Source organism: Neolamprologus brichardi, chromosome 17 (assembly GCF_056152115.1).
Source record: "Neolamprologus brichardi isolate AB-2024 chromosome 17, ASM5615211v1, whole genome shotgun sequence".
In the NCBI taxonomy this organism is placed as follows: domain Eukaryota; kingdom Metazoa; phylum Chordata; class Actinopteri; order Cichliformes; family Cichlidae; genus Neolamprologus; species Neolamprologus brichardi.
Window position 1 is genome coordinate 10,650,534 of NC_142120.1, and position 17,709 is coordinate 10,668,242.

Here is a 17,709-nt window from a genome sequence, read left to right on the forward strand (position 1 = left end):
AGTAGAGAGATATGCACAAAATAAAAATAGTAAGTACAGAGTATGTAGACGTTCTCTGCAAGATATGCACCTGCAAGTCTGTGTCTATGTGCGTGATTTGTATACACGCTAAACCCATATGCAAATACAAATACACAACAATACGCATTTTGTGCCCCCGCAGACACACAAACACAGACACACACACATGTGCACACAAAAGCCCAATTGTACCGACGTGCACATAAGCCTGCCAACAAGGACACAGATTCCCTCATGGTACTCTCTTTCACATCCAGCAAACAAACACAACAAAAGATGCATACATCCAAATGACAATGCACACAAACACACCCCGCATAAATAAAGAGAGCACAGCACATACATGCACGCACACATTTACATAATCAAAACCACTCCTGACACGTGCATGAGGCTGCTATCAGAAAACAAGCAGGTCAAAAACTCCTATTTCATACATACACACAGTCGCGCTCTATCTCTGAGTGTCTTTCACACACATTCTCACACATGTTGCTTCTGACGTCACATGACTTGCCGCGAGTACAGTAGATGACAGATTGCATCTAGCAGCTCCAGAAATGGACAGACAGAGCGGTCATTGTTTAGACGGGGGGATTCAACGCTGGGACAAACTGCGTAGAACAAGCAGTAAGACTCCTATACTTAAAATGAGGAAAACCTGTTAACAATTACAACGTGTAGCACAACGTGCATATCGCATTCCACTTTAATCTGATTATTTAGGTTGGACTGCAGACCAAATAGCAGCATGCTCTGTTTTTTTTACTTCTTCTGTCGTGCACAGATTTATTTTTGGGAGAGAACACCAACAAATGGAAACTATGATGCTGAGTTGTTGGACGCCATAAATACGAACTGCTATTGTGAGTGTGTGAAGTCACATATTTTTTAAAGGAAACTGAAGGAAGCGTGACGGAGAGAGGAGATACAAAAAGATAAAACTGCTTTGTATATGAAACAAATTAACAAAGAGAGGGAAAGTAGGGAAAGTGATGAAGAGAAAGTAGGGAAAGTGATGCTTCCCTTGTGCATTCCAAACATTCCTTCATCATTTTTTTCCCCCGCACTCTCCCCTCTTCCAGCACGAAACATTGTACTTACCTACTGTGATCAAAGGGGTGGAACAAATCGGGTGAACGCACTCAAACACGCACGCTCAAACACATTTCAGAAAGTGAAGCAAGGCCGTGCACTAAACGTGACAAGTAAGACAGACAACACTGAACAGAGTGGACGTGTGTATGCAGATCAATAGATTTGTGAGACTATGGTGTGTCTATTCTTTTCCACGGGTGAAGAGTGAAAAGAGGAGTCCCATACTAGGAGTGAAATGGTGAGGCTATCGAAGAAGAGATGGAGAGGGAGTCAGCAATAAGCAGGCGGAGGAATAACTTGATAACAAGTAGAAGAAAATTAAACAATATAAAGCAAATGAGAGTACAGCAGGAGAATAATAATCTAAACCTCAGCATGGACATAACACAAAAGCCTCTCATTTGATTCAACTGAGAACCTGGCAAATTTCCTGTATTTGCCTAAATTATTTGTTTTTGTTTTCATCTGAAAGACACATAAAACCTCTGTGAGTTTGTCAGAGCTCTGGAGCAATTAGGGATTGTTGAGAACCCGTACTAAATTGGTACCTGTACCAGAACCAAGGTACAGATAGAAGCCAAGACAAACAAACAAAGTTTTATCCCTCCTATAACACAGTTGACTTCCAGTGTTTGGCGAGTTTGTTTAACACTGCTGTGTGTTTCTCAATCGCTAGACAGGAAAACAGTCTTTGAAAGATTTACCTCATTACAGGAGAGTCATGCTGGTTTAAGCACTTTTTGCTGAGTAGCCATTGCTAGCTTAGCCACAGGTGCTAGGCATAATAGCAGGGTTTATGCTTAAGAACACAGGATAAGCATTTTGTTCTGGTATAGAACTGACTACCAAGAATCATGTATTTCTACTATTATTGGTATCTCGACAGCCCTAGTACCAAGAGCGTCGGTATTCATATTATACTAATAAAATCCTAACTTCAACAATCTTTAAGAATGCCACACTAAACGAACCCCTTTAACTCCATCATCACACAAAAAGCCTCAGTTAAGCCTATTAAAAAGATTTTTGCTTATTTTTTTGTATTTTTGCTCTATTTTTTCCAATCATAAGTCAATTTAATGTAAGAAAGCAGTAAAAACACTCATTGAATTAAATGAGATGTGAAGTTTTGCATGATTTAACACTAAATAAAGTACACATGTTCAAAATATATATGTTCAAGCTATAATATTAATTGGATCTTGCCTCTATACATATGAGATCAAGGCTGCCTGTCTTCCTGGCTTTTACAATGAGACACTGAATGTACTTGTGAGGAAAGGAAAGACACAAGGAAGTCCGGAGAGAAAAAAGAGGAAAAGATAAAGAAAGAAGCTGGTGGAACAGAGGTAAAGATAGTAGGCTGAGCATGTAGGAGGAGGTGAATAAGTAAGGAGGAAAGGAGGGAAAGGCAAGACAGAGGGTGGAGAAGAGATGAGCATTCCTCAGCAGGGGCGTGAGCCACTGTGCATGTGTGTGCGTGTGTCTCCGAACTCACATATCCCAAAATTACTGGGAGGTAACTTAATTCGATTTCTAACGCGAAGATGATGGCGAAGACAGAGAGCGGCAGGAGGGAGGGTGGAAAGAGAATGTGAAAGCTGACTTAGCATGTGATGACAGAAATAGAAGAGAAGGAGAATGACTAAGAGGGGAGAAAAATGGGAGTGGGAGGAAAACAAAAAGCCAGAAAACACTGAAAGAATTAGACAGAAAAAGAGAAAGTGGCAGGACGGCGAGAGCAGGCAGTGAAACGGATTGTGTTAAATGGGTGTGATTTATCTGGAGGAAAGAATGGGAATGAAAGTGAAAGGAGAGGGGGGGTGAGCGTACAGAGCATATTTTCCAATAACACAGATCATGCCTTGGCATGTGCATTCACTCACTGTTATGGCACAGCACAGTCACACACATGCACACGCACAAAGCAGTGTGTGCATGTGTGTGTGTGTGAAGGCAGCTGAGGATTAGTGTAGGGCTGGCAGCTGGCCAAGTACATGATAGATTAATCAACTTATCATGTGCTCCTTTGTTTGATCTATTCTCACACACTGAACCACTTTGAATTAATGCGGACACGCAAAACACACATCTAAACTCAGCATATCAGGAGCCACGCACACACCGCGCATGTTCCAACACCTGTGAAACTGGCTGAAATTTCTCTTACACTGATTTAATATTTGGTGATGTAATTTCACAACCTGAAATCCTTTCCCACTTTTTTTCCGCATTTAAACATCAAAGCCTGTCACACACACACACACAAACACACACGCATGCAGAGATCAGAGCAGGTGTTAAATTGCCAATATGACAAACTAGTACATGGGCCAGTGACATGGTTGTATCAGCAAAAGTGGATGACACGATCAGTTCAGGTTTATGTGTAAAATGTTATAGGAACTGGTGACACCACTATGACAGAAATGTGACATCATCTGTTAGCTCGCCAATCAAGCATAAAGCCTTGTCTTCACATTAAGTACGGCTACAACGATCTTTACAAGCTTTAGGTGTCTGCTGCCACCACCAAATCCTGGAATGACTCATTTACACTTAAAAACATCTTAAGACACCGTTTAACTCCACCTAGACATACCATCACCTTCTTCCAACAAATACAACCCCAATTCCAAAAAATTGGATTCTACATAAAATGTAAACAAACAACAGAATGCAACAATTTATAAATCTCATAACCCCTTAATCTATTCATAATTGAACACAAAAACATATATAACCTGGAAAATGTACCATTATAAGGAACAAATAAGATCATCTTGAAGCAACGTTATTGAAAAAGTTCACATCTCAAAAAGTTCATAACAGTCTGCAAACATCTGAAAACTGAGGAGACCAGGTGCTGGGCAGAGTTGCTGGACATTTGGGATTGTTGTCCTATTCTTCTAGCTGCTCAACAGTCCTTCGTCTTCTTTAACCTGTGTTTCGTTTCATGATAGGCCAAATGTTTTCAGCTGGTGAAAGGTCTGGGATGAAGGCGGGCCAGTTCAGCACTCGGACTCTTCTACTACAAAGCCATATCGTTGTATTGGATACAGTTCGCAGTTTAGCGTTGTCTTACTGAAACTTGCAAGGATTTCAGTTAAAAGACATCATCTGGATGGCACGTGTTGCTCTAAAATGTGTATATTCTCTTCAGCACCCATAGTCCCCCATACCATTAGAGAAACGAGTGCTATAACGCTGACAACATTCAAATCTATTTCCAATTGTCTAATGACCTGCCAGCTTCATTGAATCGTTTGTCTGACTGCTTGAAAGAGGTTACAGAGCGGCTGTCAGCCCTTTGTCTCATTTTAAAGGAGAAGAAAACTGAGATTATGGTGTTTGATAGTCACACTCCACGAGACCAGCTAGCTGCCCGATTTGGTCCCTTTGCTGGCTTTCTTACAGATACTGTAAGTAATCTAGGTGTTTGTCTGGATAGTTCATTTAAGCTGGATAAACAGGTTTCCTCAGTGGTTAAATCTGGTTTCTTCCAATTGCGCCAAATTTCAAAGGTCAAACACTTAATATCTGATCTTGAAAAAGGGATACAGGCCTTTGTGACCTCCAGATTCGATTATTGTAACTCGCTCTACTCTGGACTCCAACTTGCTCACCTCCAAAGATTACAGCTCGTTCAGAATACTGCGGCTCGTCTCCTAACCGGAACTAGAAAGTTTGCCTCTATTACTCCAGTGCTCTCTGACTTACATTGGCTGCCTATTAAATTTCGTATTGATTTTAAAGTTCTGCTGCTTACTTTCAAATGCCTAAACAACCTTGCCTCTGACTATCTCACCGACCTCCTTAGTCTCTATACTCCCAGCCGTTCTTTACGATCTTCCAGTCAGTTACTTCTGGCCCAGCCCAGGCACTGCCTGAGGTGATCGTGCTTTTGCCCCTATAGCACCAAACCTCTGGAATAGTCTTCCTGCTACAATTTGTGCCTCTGACTCCATTCAATCCTTTAAAGAATGCTTGAAAACTTGGCTTTTCCGACTAATTCTCATCGCTCATTAATTGCTGTATCGCTACTCATTTCTCTGGATAATCATGATCTCTCCCTATCTCTACTTACTAATGCTGTTTGTTTGTGTTCTCTACTTTCTCTATTTTACCTTGATTTAATGACTTACTGTTTAGTGTAATCATTTACTGTTATTTTTACTGTGAAGCACTTTGGTGTACCCCCTGGTTTTAAACGTGTTATATAAATAAAATTGTATCGTATAAGAAGCCAGATGGTGTCGCTCCTTTTTACCTCATAGGACGCAATGTCCATTTTTTCCTAAAAGTATTTCACATTTTGATTTGTCTGACTACTTTGCCTCAGTCCATTTTAAATGAGCTTTGACCCGGAGAGCAGTGTTTCTGTCACATCCACACTTGGCTGCTACTTTGTTTGCATGACCTATATTTGTAGATGGCACGGTGAACTATGTTCACTTACGGTGATTTCTAAAAGTCTTCCTGACCCTGTCCAATGGTCTCCACATCAGAATCGTGGCTGTTATTTCATCCAGTGCTATCTGAGGGCCTGAATGCCACAGGCATACAAAATTAAGTATTGTCCTCCGTCCCTGCGCACAGAGATTTCTCTAGATTTTCAATTATTCATAGTTGTGGCAATTCTAAGATGAGGAAGATTATTTTGAAATTACAGATGCATTTTATCCCAGATAATTGCATTCTATCTATTGCCATTTAACATAATTAGTTTCAAAATGTTCTTACAGCTCCTTATTTTTCCATCTTTTTTTTTGTTCCATCTCTCATATCTTTGACACATGTTGCTCCCATCGAATTAAAATCAGCTGACAGCTTCTGTTATAAGATTTGAAAATCATTGCATTCTGTTTTTATTTACATATTTTTCTTTTTTTTTACACTGGCCTTGGACATTCAAGTCTATAAATGCACTGAATTGGACAAGAGTATCAAGATAAATAAACAACAAACGAAAAAAAAATCTATTTTGCATTATTTGTCCTATTTATTTTCACTACTCTATTTTCAGTTCAGTTTAGAGTCATCGCTTAGCGTTGTCATTTATGCTTGTGCTAGTTTCTCCTTTCCCTTTGAGTTCACCTCCTCTTCCTGTGGAGTGAAGCCGACAGAGATAGGTAAAGTAAAAATATTAAGTGAGTTGACAACAACACATTGTGTTCCCTTAAGTGCAACAAACGCTTCCAAAGCTTAAGAAAGTGAGAGAGCGAGAAAGGGAGAAGGCAACAGGGGAAACTGCGTCTTCGTGTCTTCTCAGTTAGTCGCGTTGTGAAGTACCTCTAAACTGCTGGCCCTTTGCTGCTAGCATCTTCCATGCTGTGTTACTTAGTGTGAGTGACTGCAAGTGCACATGTCTGCGTGTCATCACTTGTGTAATATTTCAGCCTGCTGCATCGCTTTCTTATCCAGATGGCTTCAGCAACAACAGACAGCTGGGAGTCCCCAACCAAGCAGCCTATTTCATCTGTTTACTCATCTTTGCTGATGTCTTGCAGCAGCAAGACAAATCCACCAGAACAGTCCAGAAAAATTATCAGGATATCATTTCTTTAGCATTTTTGCATTTAAAAAAATGGGGCAAAACTGAGAGGAAGAGCTATGTCAGAGCTAGTTGAGGCTAAAAGCTGTCTAAAGCAACAGCTATAAAGACTTTCTACAAATCCAGGATGAGCTGAAATGATGGGGGAAATAACTGAAGTCTAAATAGGATATTAAAGTTGACATACTGCTCTGTCCATGTCTTAATTTGTTCTTCAGCTGAGCAGTGAGCTAAGACAGTCCAGGGATATAAACAATGAATCACTGTATTAGATTTTGCAACACAGAAACACACAGAGACATAAACAAGCACACACAGACGCACACATCATTTCCCTACCTGTGTCTCTTCCTGTACGACTCTGTACTGTTCCTTCCAGACAGCCATCTTTGTGGCCTCATCCTTCCTCAGCGCTCTCTCTTTCTTCAGCTCTGGACTCCAGAACGTCTTAATGGAGTTCATAGAAGAACTCAACTTGGACTCTTTGGCCTCTAGCTGTTAAAATACAAAATCAAGCACAGTGACTTCATGTTAATAAATGTGTTTATTTGTTTGCATAAGTAAATTCTCCTTATAGCTATAATCTTACAACAGCAATTCCCACAGGAAGTGACAATGAAACAAACAGAAGATGTCATATGTTGCATTATAAATGAATTTATCTTCATAGGCGTGGGTGTACGAGTACAAGCGTTCTTACGTCTCTGCGCAGCAGTTCGTTCTCCCTCAGCACTTCTCTCAACTGAGTCTGAAGGTCTGACATTGCACCTTCTCTCACCTGAGAACACACACACACAAACAGTATTAGTCCACTATGTTTTTCACCACTAATACTAAAAGTTTCTGCTCATCCGTATTATTTTCATTTTTTCTGTTTGAAGCTGCCACTGCTCGCAGTTTGTGAAGTGATCTTGGACGACAACACTGAACATGAAGCACTCTGTGCAAAAGCAACAGCTGACACTGAAATTCCACACAAATCTGAAAAAACAAACATGCGCAGCCATTTGGGAGAGTTACTGCCTTTAAAGTCTAACAAGGCAAATAATTAATCGCTAGAAGATCAGAACAGAGTATTCCAGATATACACCCATCGGCGACTTCATTAGGTGCATGTGTTTAACTGCTTGTATATCTAATCAGCCAATCATATGGCAGCAACTTTGCATTTAGGTATGTGGGCATGCTTTGGTGGTGCCCACATACCAAAATGCATGTGGCACCACCGAACCATGTCTGCATTTTTATTCTTTTCAAATAACTTTCATATAGTATAATGATTCATTTTGATGATTAGTTGGTTCAGGATGATGGTGATGGTGTAAAAGTATGGAAATTATTTCCTTGCCAGGGGTTGGGCCCCATAGTTCACAATGTGCATTGCTTAACTGTCACAGCCTATTTGAGCACTGTTGCTGACGATATCCATCCCTTTATGACCAAAGTGTACCCATCTCCTGATGAGGACACTGTTTCCAGCAGGATATCACACCATGTTCCAAAGCTAAAATCACTTCAAACTGATTCTTGAACATGACAATTAGTTCACTGCACTCAGATGGCTTCCACAGTCACCAGATTTCAATTCAATATAGCACAGTCTGGTAGAACAGGTGCATCATGGATGTCCACCTGATCGATCTGCAGCAACTGTGTGATGCCATCACATCAGTATAGACCAAAATTTCTGAAGAATAGTTTTAGCACTTCGTTGAATCTATGTAATCTATGAAGAGTTAAGACAATTATGAAGGAAATGCCTGGTGCTGGCAAGGTGTACCTAATACAGAGGCTACTGGGTGTATTTTAGCAGGTCATGAATAACTGTGCTTAAATTCCCTTCATATACTACATAAAACATTTCACCAGGAATGAGAAAATGTTTAAAATATCAATGTTTCATTCATGATACCACCAGAACGACTCTATTAAGAATTAAACAGAACTCGGATTCATTTTTAACAAACAGACTCTGCTTTGGCTTTGAAAAACTTATTTGAGGTTTCTAGGCTGTGCGCAGAGCCAGTTTTGCAAGTGCAAAAGTAGACCAGGTTAAGCAAAACATGCATGTGAAATGCAGAATAGAAAACCCTGTAACAGTAATTACAGCTGAAGAGATTAATTTTATTTTTGCTGCTTTTATAAAGAAATAAGAAACAAGTGGAGGAGGCGAGCTAACTCTTCAGAGATGAGCTAGCAGGTTATGACTAATAGTGCAGAGGGAGTAGGACGGCAGACCTTAGTCTATTTAAACACACTGTGTGAATGCCCACACTTTTGTTGTTTCATTTGGTGTAGGGTGGACTTAAGAGGAAAAATTAACCATTCAACTCAAAAATCCCACATGCTGCATCTAGACCACGGGTGTTAAACATGAGGCACAGGGCCATAATTGATCAGCCTAAAACTCCAAAGTGCCCAACTGGACTGCTTTGGAAAATGCTTTTGAAGAAGCGCATAAATTTTAGACTTTTTAACTGTATTTTCATTAGTTTTACAGCTTTTCTTACTGATACAGACCTTCCCCATGGCTCTTCATACTACACCAAAGTAAATAAATAACAGACAAACAATTAAATGACAGGGGGTTTCTGTTTATTCACTATTTACTAAAAAGAGGGCATTCTATCAATTAACAAAAATTATCCATTTTATAATTGCAGGACAGTCAGCACAGTGAGTTAGCACAACTTTTTCTATAATTTTACAATTTAAGCTCAAAGCAGCATTTCTTTTCTATGCAGAAAAACTGACATTTATTGCTGAACTTTCTTTTTGATATTAAAATTTCTCTAAACTTCTTTACTCTGACAGAAAAAGGAGTCTAACTGGTCAGTTAAGACCAAAGTGGTTCCATTTGGCTCATGATGTAAAATGAGTTTGAGATTTATCACCGACGCTTCCCAAGCAAAATGGAATCTCTCTTTTTTTAATGCTTGTTTCAGATTTCTGTATTTTGCTTAAATTGAGAGAAACGTGAATTTTGACATCCCAAAACCAAAAAGCTGAACTAGAAAAATCACCATTGAGTATTTACATAATACAGCACCTTTTGAAAATGTTTTCCCTTCTACCACACTTTAGGTATGTCATATATGCTATAAACAAAATTCTGTCCTGAAAATAAGAAAATTCAGCACTTTACCTGTCTCATAGAGTGAGGCACAGTAGCCGCCTGTGGAGACTGGTTTTGCATTTCCCCACCGAACGCTATTGCATCACTGGGTACAAGTGCTCCACTTCCACCTCCTCCTCCTCCTCCAGAGTTTATATTAGGACTACTCCCCATTACAGCCGCTCTGACCCCATAGGGGACCCTGGCCCCAGCCCTCCCCAGGGTCATGGTGCTTTTGGGCAGCGAGGGATTCAACCCACTGCTCAGACTCCCAATGCCGACCGGGTCTTCAGCTGTGTCAGTGAAGTACATGGCACCAGTTGCATAGGCAGCATTAATAGACTGAATATTCTCCATGGATAAGGTTTTACCAGTGCCTGTAAGTCCTCCAGTGGAGCTGCTGCTGCTGTTTCGCCGGTGTCCTAAACGTGGGGAGCGAGGCAGGCGTGGGGAGCGACCGGGACTCCCAGATGCTGACCCGTTCCCATTGGATCCAACAACATCCAGCTTTGAGACGGAACGGGAACTGCCGTACATGGTGACAGGAAGAGTGGCGTGCACTACAGAGATGTGTATGATCGAACAAGTAAATCAACTTAATCAAAGAAAAACATGCTCAAAATTAAAAAAAAAAAAAAAAAAGTAAGATGGATGTCCCCCACAAAAAAAAAATCAGTCAGTCTTCAACTTGGGCTCTTTTTGACTTGAAATATGTCATAGTGGTGATGCAGCTGTGATCAAGGCCTTTTCAACACCCTTGCTGTAATCCATGGGCTTTGTTAGAAAGTAGGAATCAATAGGGCATCCCTCTGGATAAAGCAAGCGAGGCAGTCAACAAGGGTTTGGATGATGGGATCACCTAAAAAGAAAAGAGATGAAGAGACTTGATTACTGGACAAAGACAAGCTGCACTTAAGGCACAAAGGAATACGATTTTTACTAGGCTGTGGTTTGGATCAGCACAGTAGCTGGGTAATCACATCTCTGAGTGTAGCTAGCATCAGATCACAAAAGCGATCTGATGTGAAACAAATTGCACAACATTTGCCGGTCATAGCAAAGGTTTCGTTACTTGTTTTTATTTTGAATCACTTTTTTATGTTAATCTGCTAACAAGACAAAATGTGACTGAAAATGCCTCTTGAGTTTCTAGATGGAAGCTTGACTATTTCAGACAGTCATTGCTGCAGCATTTGCACTGCAGCAGTGGCCACAAAACTGTGTCCACAAAGACACTTAAGGCACACTTAGCAGCCAGGCGTAAAGCTGCCACAGATGTCAGCATAAATTAACAGCAGGTTAAAGGACGACCTTACTGGCAAGAGTATTACACTGAGCTATATGCACACTCACAGCAAAAAAAATTAAGGCTGATTTCTTTTTCTACAAAGGCTGCTTTGTCTCTCCACCACCCGTTATACCTTGTTCTTAATCACACCGTGCACCATATCAAACATTGTGTCCTAGAGCTGTGCAGCATCAGATAACATTCAATCAGCTGACTTCATATTTGGAACAAGCTTTGCTTTGCCTCTGTTCATTTCAGTCAGTTACATTTTTTTTTGTTTGTTTTCTTGTTTGTTTCATTTAATTCAATTTAATTATGCAATAAGATGCCAAGAAAAAAATCGTATTTAAAAAAGATGATGAATAAATTTCCAGCTGTCTGTATTTCTATTAAAGCCTCAATAAAGAGATCAGTTACAGTGGTAATTGTGCGTGCGAGTGTGTGTTGGATAAAAAATAACTTACTAAAATTGATCAGTCAGTCACATCAAACAGTCCTTTCAAATGATTTTATTGTGGTGCTAAAAATGAAACACGCCATCCCGGCTGCGCTCGCCTGTGTAATCAATTTAAAGGAGTAATCTCAAATATTTTGAACATGATTTATGAGTCTGGGCTCACATGTTTGTGATAAATGTCTTTCAGGTTCCTGAAATTTCAAACTTCCTTTCATGAAGGCTATAAGCTTCCAGGGTTTCAAAACTTTATCTAGTATGTGGTACCCACTTATTATGAATCGAGTGGACTAAGTTACAGACTGAGCACCAATGTCTAGGGGTGGAAAATGGTAAAAGTGAGTAAATGCAGACTCTTGTGTTAAAATTCCCAACTTAACAGCATGTTCACAGCTTCTATAAGTTTGTTTCACTACACAAGAGCCCTCGAATATGTTTTTTGGCGATGTTGGTGACTATCCTAGAAACAGCTGCGAATCTACAACACTGTGGCTGATGAAAAGAGAAAAAAAATGTGAGATCCGAAGATGAAAAAAGAAAAGAATTAAGGTGTTGCAATTGCCTGAAAACCAACTGAAACGCTGTTTCCGGTGTAAAGGTGAAATTCCTCCACAACAGAGAATGATGAAGTCATGCAGAAAATGATTACATCAAGTTACTGTTGCTAAAGGTTATTCTACAAGCTACTGAATCATGGAGTGGAGTTTTCACAGGACTCTGCAGAGACCTGTGAAAACTTTCTCCTTCACAGCATCCAACAAATCAGTGCTTCAGTCTGGAGGATGTTTCCATATTTTATTAGTCTTTTATTTAGAGCTACTTAGTTATTTTCCTGTGCCGACACCCATCTTTAGTATACAGAGTATATTTCAAACTCTAAAACAATTTGATCTGTATACTCGTCGGTACAGAATTTCTCATTGTTTGGCTACTCTTTAAGCCAGTGATGTTATCTTCAGGTCAGTGGACCCAATGGACACCCACACTGGTCATCCGATCCATATCTCTTACAAGAAGTGCAGCTTCAGATACAGTCAGCGCACACAAGAATGGAAACTTGTTTTTCTTGTGCCTTGCCTTTTCACTATTAAACAATAATCCTTACAGAAAATGCAGAAATATTTACCCTCTACTTACATATAGCTGTTTTATCTTGAAGCTGATGTTTATCTGCAAGGTCATATTTAAATTGTTGCATTTACTTTGGGGCATCAATTCAAAATAAAAAGAATAATATTAGCAATAAAAGTTAAATGTAAACAAAAATTCCATTCCTTAGTTTTATTATTTAATTAATTTCCCTGAGTATGTGAGTTGTGCAGCCCCTCAGTCAAACAATCTGAATTTTCCTTCACCCGAGCCTGGCTTTAAACAGGCGTATACTCCCCAGTGATGCTCTGCTAGGCACAGATCTTTGGCCAGGGAAACGTTACTGACAGCCAGTCAGTTACAGCCACACACACTCATACACTCTGAAACAAAAACAGGGACCATCTGCTCTATCCCCCCACGGGCCAAAAACACACACCTGGATAGAAACAGGCCAAAGACCTCCCTCTAGCACAGGCACACACCCACGCATGCACACACTGGCATACAGTATGGACATGCACATTCACACAGATCAAAACTGAGTAAAATGAATATATACAGAGAGGTGAATCCATCCATACAAAAAAAAAAAACAAATAGAGACATTTCAAGTTTCCATTGTGAGTGAGTGATTGTGTCATTAAAAACAGATAAATCTAACGCTTGATTTGAACATGAGTCTGTGGAGATGGAGACAGAAAGGGTGGATTGGGGGCTTTCCTCCTCCTTCCCTAAAGATCTGATGACCTGTAGATAATCCAAGTGTTCACGTCCCAATTCTTGCTTTAATAGAAAAATCTACAGAGTCAAAGTCTTTTTTAGGTTTTATTTAAGCATTTGTGGGCACATACAAGGCTGACTTTCAAATTGCTATGACTGACAAACTACATTGGACACTGAGTGGTTGTGGCAATAAGATATTGGACAAGAGGCAGGGTACACAACGTACAGTCAGAATCTATCACACACACAGACTCTTTTTACTTTGATTTCCTTGAGGACCTCATGGAAAACACAGCACAGCCTGTGTTGTGTTTTCTGATGTTCAAGTCTGAGGGTCACATGAATAAACCACCAGTGTATCTCACAGGTTGAGGCTTGTGTTGGTTTGATAGCCAGAGCCAGAGGTTCAAAAATACACAACAAAAACACCAACAACAACTCACACAAACCCACCTATGATGCAGCTGGTATCATGAGATCAAACAAGCACTAGCATATGACTCTCCAAGACCCATCTGTCAAGAGGCTTACCCTTCCTCATGCCATTTCTCACAAATGTAAAAAGGGCAATATTGCTCAGCCTTAAGAAACATCTGAAAGTTCAATGAGGTCATTCTTGACCTTGGAAACAGTAAAACTACACCTAAGGTCTATTCACTGGCTTAAATCAGATCAGAGCTTTTCCGTCTTTCAGTATTCATCAGCAGCTGGAGTTTGCTGCACTTTAAGACACTGGGAAAATCAGTGTGAACTATTAAACAGTAAATTTATTTTTATTTTTTTGCCTTATTCGATTAGAAATATTGTTTGAGCAGTTTTCAGTATTGGTGCTGATGTAGCTCTCTGTGGTGCTCTGCTAAAGCCACAATGTCTTTTGAAAATCCAGAGAATTCTAGAACAATGACACGCAACACGGGAAACATTTTAGCTTATTATGCTGTTCTACTGACGCATCCATATAACTGAGGTTCACGGCCATTTCAACTGGAGCTGCTGTTCAAGTTGGTACTTTGACACACTGATCGCTAACGTTGTGCACTGTGCTCAAGTGTAATAGAAGTAAGGCTCGTGGGGAGGGAAGCTTTCTGAACATTATTTTTTTGGGAAAAACTGATAAACCTTTTAGCAACTTTTACTGGATCTGACTATACTATACCTTTACCAGTGATCACTGAAATAAGGTTCTGACTCTGTCCGTTCATTAGATAAGGGCATCAAAGATGGCTGCAAGTTGCAACACTTGCTTTGTTAATGTTTTTTTGAACCTCATAAAATACCCAAAATACTCACTTTTGTTTTAACGTCAAGAGCCTGCGCCACCACTGAGATATCTGTTTCTGTAAAGAAAACGTGTCCTCCACCTTCTGGAAATATTGGACAACAGAGCCTATAGAAGCATCATAAAAACTACGTCTAAAATGAGTCTAGGTTTGACATTGAAAAGACGTCCACAATGATCACATTTGGATTATAAATAACCCATACTTAGAGTTCCTACGGACATCAACACTAACATTCATTAGACGTAGAAAAAAAGAAGTTGTTACAAAACAACCCCTTCAGTGGACCAAAATTGTACGTTCAAAAAAGATGTCTCTCCAACGTCACTTTGCGCAGTGGGCAGTATCTTCCATACAAACTACGAATGACTATGGCAATTTGATAGCAACCAAAGCAGCTCCCGGTGACCACTTGCCAACTAGCGACCTTGGTTGTCAGGGGCTCACTGAGAGATTTTCAGGCCTTTAACAAAAATGGAAAGGCTCCCCAAAGATTTGCTCTGACCTGATAATCTGGTGACAATTTCGTGCATCCTTAGATGCTGAAACTATAACAATCATAGAAGTATTTATGGTTGAACGGCAAGCACTTAAATTTTGAGTGTAGACAACCATTATGTACATTGAGAGTTGAAAAAAAACCCAGCTATTTTTGTATTACAAAATAACCACAGATCAATGTGTAAGTCAAAATCTAATCCCAGACAAATAAATAACTTTTGGGCATTTTCAGTAAAATAAAGAAGCTTTCTATACAATAACAGTATAACTACACTTCACTAAAGTTAACTTGTTAGGAGACAACAAGATATGTAAGACCTACAGAACAATGTTATACTTCATATCAAAATTTTACTTTTCCCTAGCTGATAAATACATATCCAATCCTCACTATTTCTGGCTGTTTTACACCAGTTTCTGACGGAAACAGAAGGGTTTTTAGATGCTAAAGGCTCCAGGATATTTACCATATAATTACTAGCATTGCTGTCTAGCAGTTAGTGACTGGTAAGTAGTGTCGAGCTGGGTTTTTAGAGATTTTATGCTAATAAACAGCTCCCTGCTGCAGCTGAAAACAGTGCTATGAGTGGATAAAAATGTATGCTGTCAAATCAAAACAACTACCTACAATGTGATACAAAGCTCTGCAGCTCAGCTGATTATCTTAAACACACAGAAGCAGTCATGTAATCTTCAGCCAAGATAAAAAAAAAGACTATTGATTATAGTAGTTTTAATTAGCTCTAATGATGCAGATACCAATGCAGAGTTTGTGATAGGACCAGGCAGACATCCTAGATGGCTCAAACAGAAGATCTGGTCGAGAAAGAAGGCTTTTTTGATTTTGTTACCTAATATGAGCGGCAGATGGTGCTTGGTTAGAATACCTAGACTTGAATGTCTTGTTTTCTCTCATCACACTCATTCCTGTAATGCCTCCTTTCCCTCTCTGACTCTCCCTTGTCTCCCTGATGCTTTCGCTTCCTCTCACTGCCTCTCTCTTTTACCATCAGCATTCCTGAAGGTGTTCAGCATGTTCTATTTATGTGGCAACCACACATCCGTCCGTCACACCGCACAGTGCGACACAAAAACACACACACCACTCAACCTATACTTAGCCGGCTGGTATTTCAGTGTGGGAGACAATTTTGACAAAGTTCGACTCCCGCCTGAGGACTGTGGCTCATAAAAACACATTATGTTCACGTTGAATATTACTATTTCTCCATTACTCTCTGTTCCTGTCAGGCTCGTTGTGATTTGATGTGGCTGGAAAGGACTCACTGGTGCTGTCCGGGGTTACACATCTCACTGAAAGTCATCCCGACAGCCCCGCTGAAGGGGAGAGACGTACTCGTTTCCGAACGCAAGATTTAAAGAGATGCCGGCTGTTCACTAGGTTTTTTTTAAACCTGCAACAGGATTACTCCTTTGAAAAGCCGACTGCTCTTTTTCAAGAGTAGTCACGTTTGCGCACATTTTGACTCACATTTTGATTTATCCAACATTTATCCAACCTTCGTGGCTTTGTGGTTACTCTCATTTTTAAGCTATAAGTGCTGTGATAACACTATAGCTCTAATTTATACATACATACATACATTTTCTGCTGCTTATCTGGGTCCATCCAGGTTATGACAGTGCCAGTCTAAGCAGAGATGTCTGAGGAAATCCCAAGCAAGCCAAGCAATATAATCTTTCCTGGGTCTTCCCTCTGGTGTGCATCACAGCTGAACAAACTTGAAACACCTTACCAAGAAGGCACCCAGGACTCACGCAAGTCAGACTAAAAGCTTTTTTAAATGGTTTGCAGGTAAGGGTTAACCCTAACCCTAACCCAGGTGAAGGATAATAGCTTTTATCTTTCACACAAGTCCAGAATTTCTCTTTGAGCAGCTTGATAGATTTAGGCCAAAGGTCACTCCCAGTATTGTTGCTCACTACATCACAGTGTATTTAAGATTACTGGGGTTCATTAATGACAACTGTGCACTTCATAGCTCATTCCATGACGCTGTTGGTATTTAAGCAATGTATTATTAGTGATATCTGACTTGATGCCACACAAAGAAACCATCATCCGTACTGATTAATGCATATAAACATATTTTTAACACATCTAACACTTTTCTGTGTGATTTTAGTAAAAAAAAAAAAAAGCCCACCTTTATCACTTAACTTGTGGTTCAGACAGTCTATTTAGGATCAGCTATAGATTATTTTCTGAAATGCCTTGAAAGAAGCCTTTATATAAACAGTGAATTCAGTGTTAGGCAGTAGATATCTTGGCATGATACAGATATAAAATTTGCAACTTTGGTCCGTGCCACTGGTCCTATTTGTAACACATATAATATGGCTTAGTCACTGGAAAGCCCAAAACTGATAAGGGACAGATACAATCAGCTCCAGGCTATTGTGTACCACAGGAAATTAATCTAAGATGCGGGCTGGGCAAACATACATGCATACATGCACTATAACTCGTACACAAGCACACATCCACATTGTGCACAAAAAATATACACTGATGTCATACGGACGCAGCAACACACCGCGCTTATCTAATCTTGGCTTCTG

General features: G+C 39.9%; 1 protein-coding gene across 10 annotated transcripts in view; it reads right to left on the minus strand.

The window, feature by feature from the left end:
• The window catches only part of LOC102799062 (ELKS/Rab6-interacting/CAST family member 1-like), a 142,647-nt gene that overhangs the window by 123,126 nt on the left and 1,812 nt on the right, over positions 1-17,709 (minus strand). For all 10 annotated transcript variants that reach the window (XR_015716656.1, XR_015716655.1, XR_015716654.1 and 7 more), the window contains exons 2-4: positions 9,819-10,647; positions 7,374-7,451; positions 7,013-7,168 (exon numbers count right to left, since the gene is read on the minus strand). Coding sequence is in view for 7 of the 10 variants with exons in the window: in XM_087830697.1 (XP_087686823.1) it covers positions 7,013-7,168; positions 7,374-7,451; positions 9,819-10,325 (741 nt within the window). In the remaining 3 variants the exon portion in view is untranslated. The remainder of the gene's footprint in view (positions 1-7,012; positions 7,169-7,373; positions 7,452-9,818; positions 10,648-17,709) is intronic.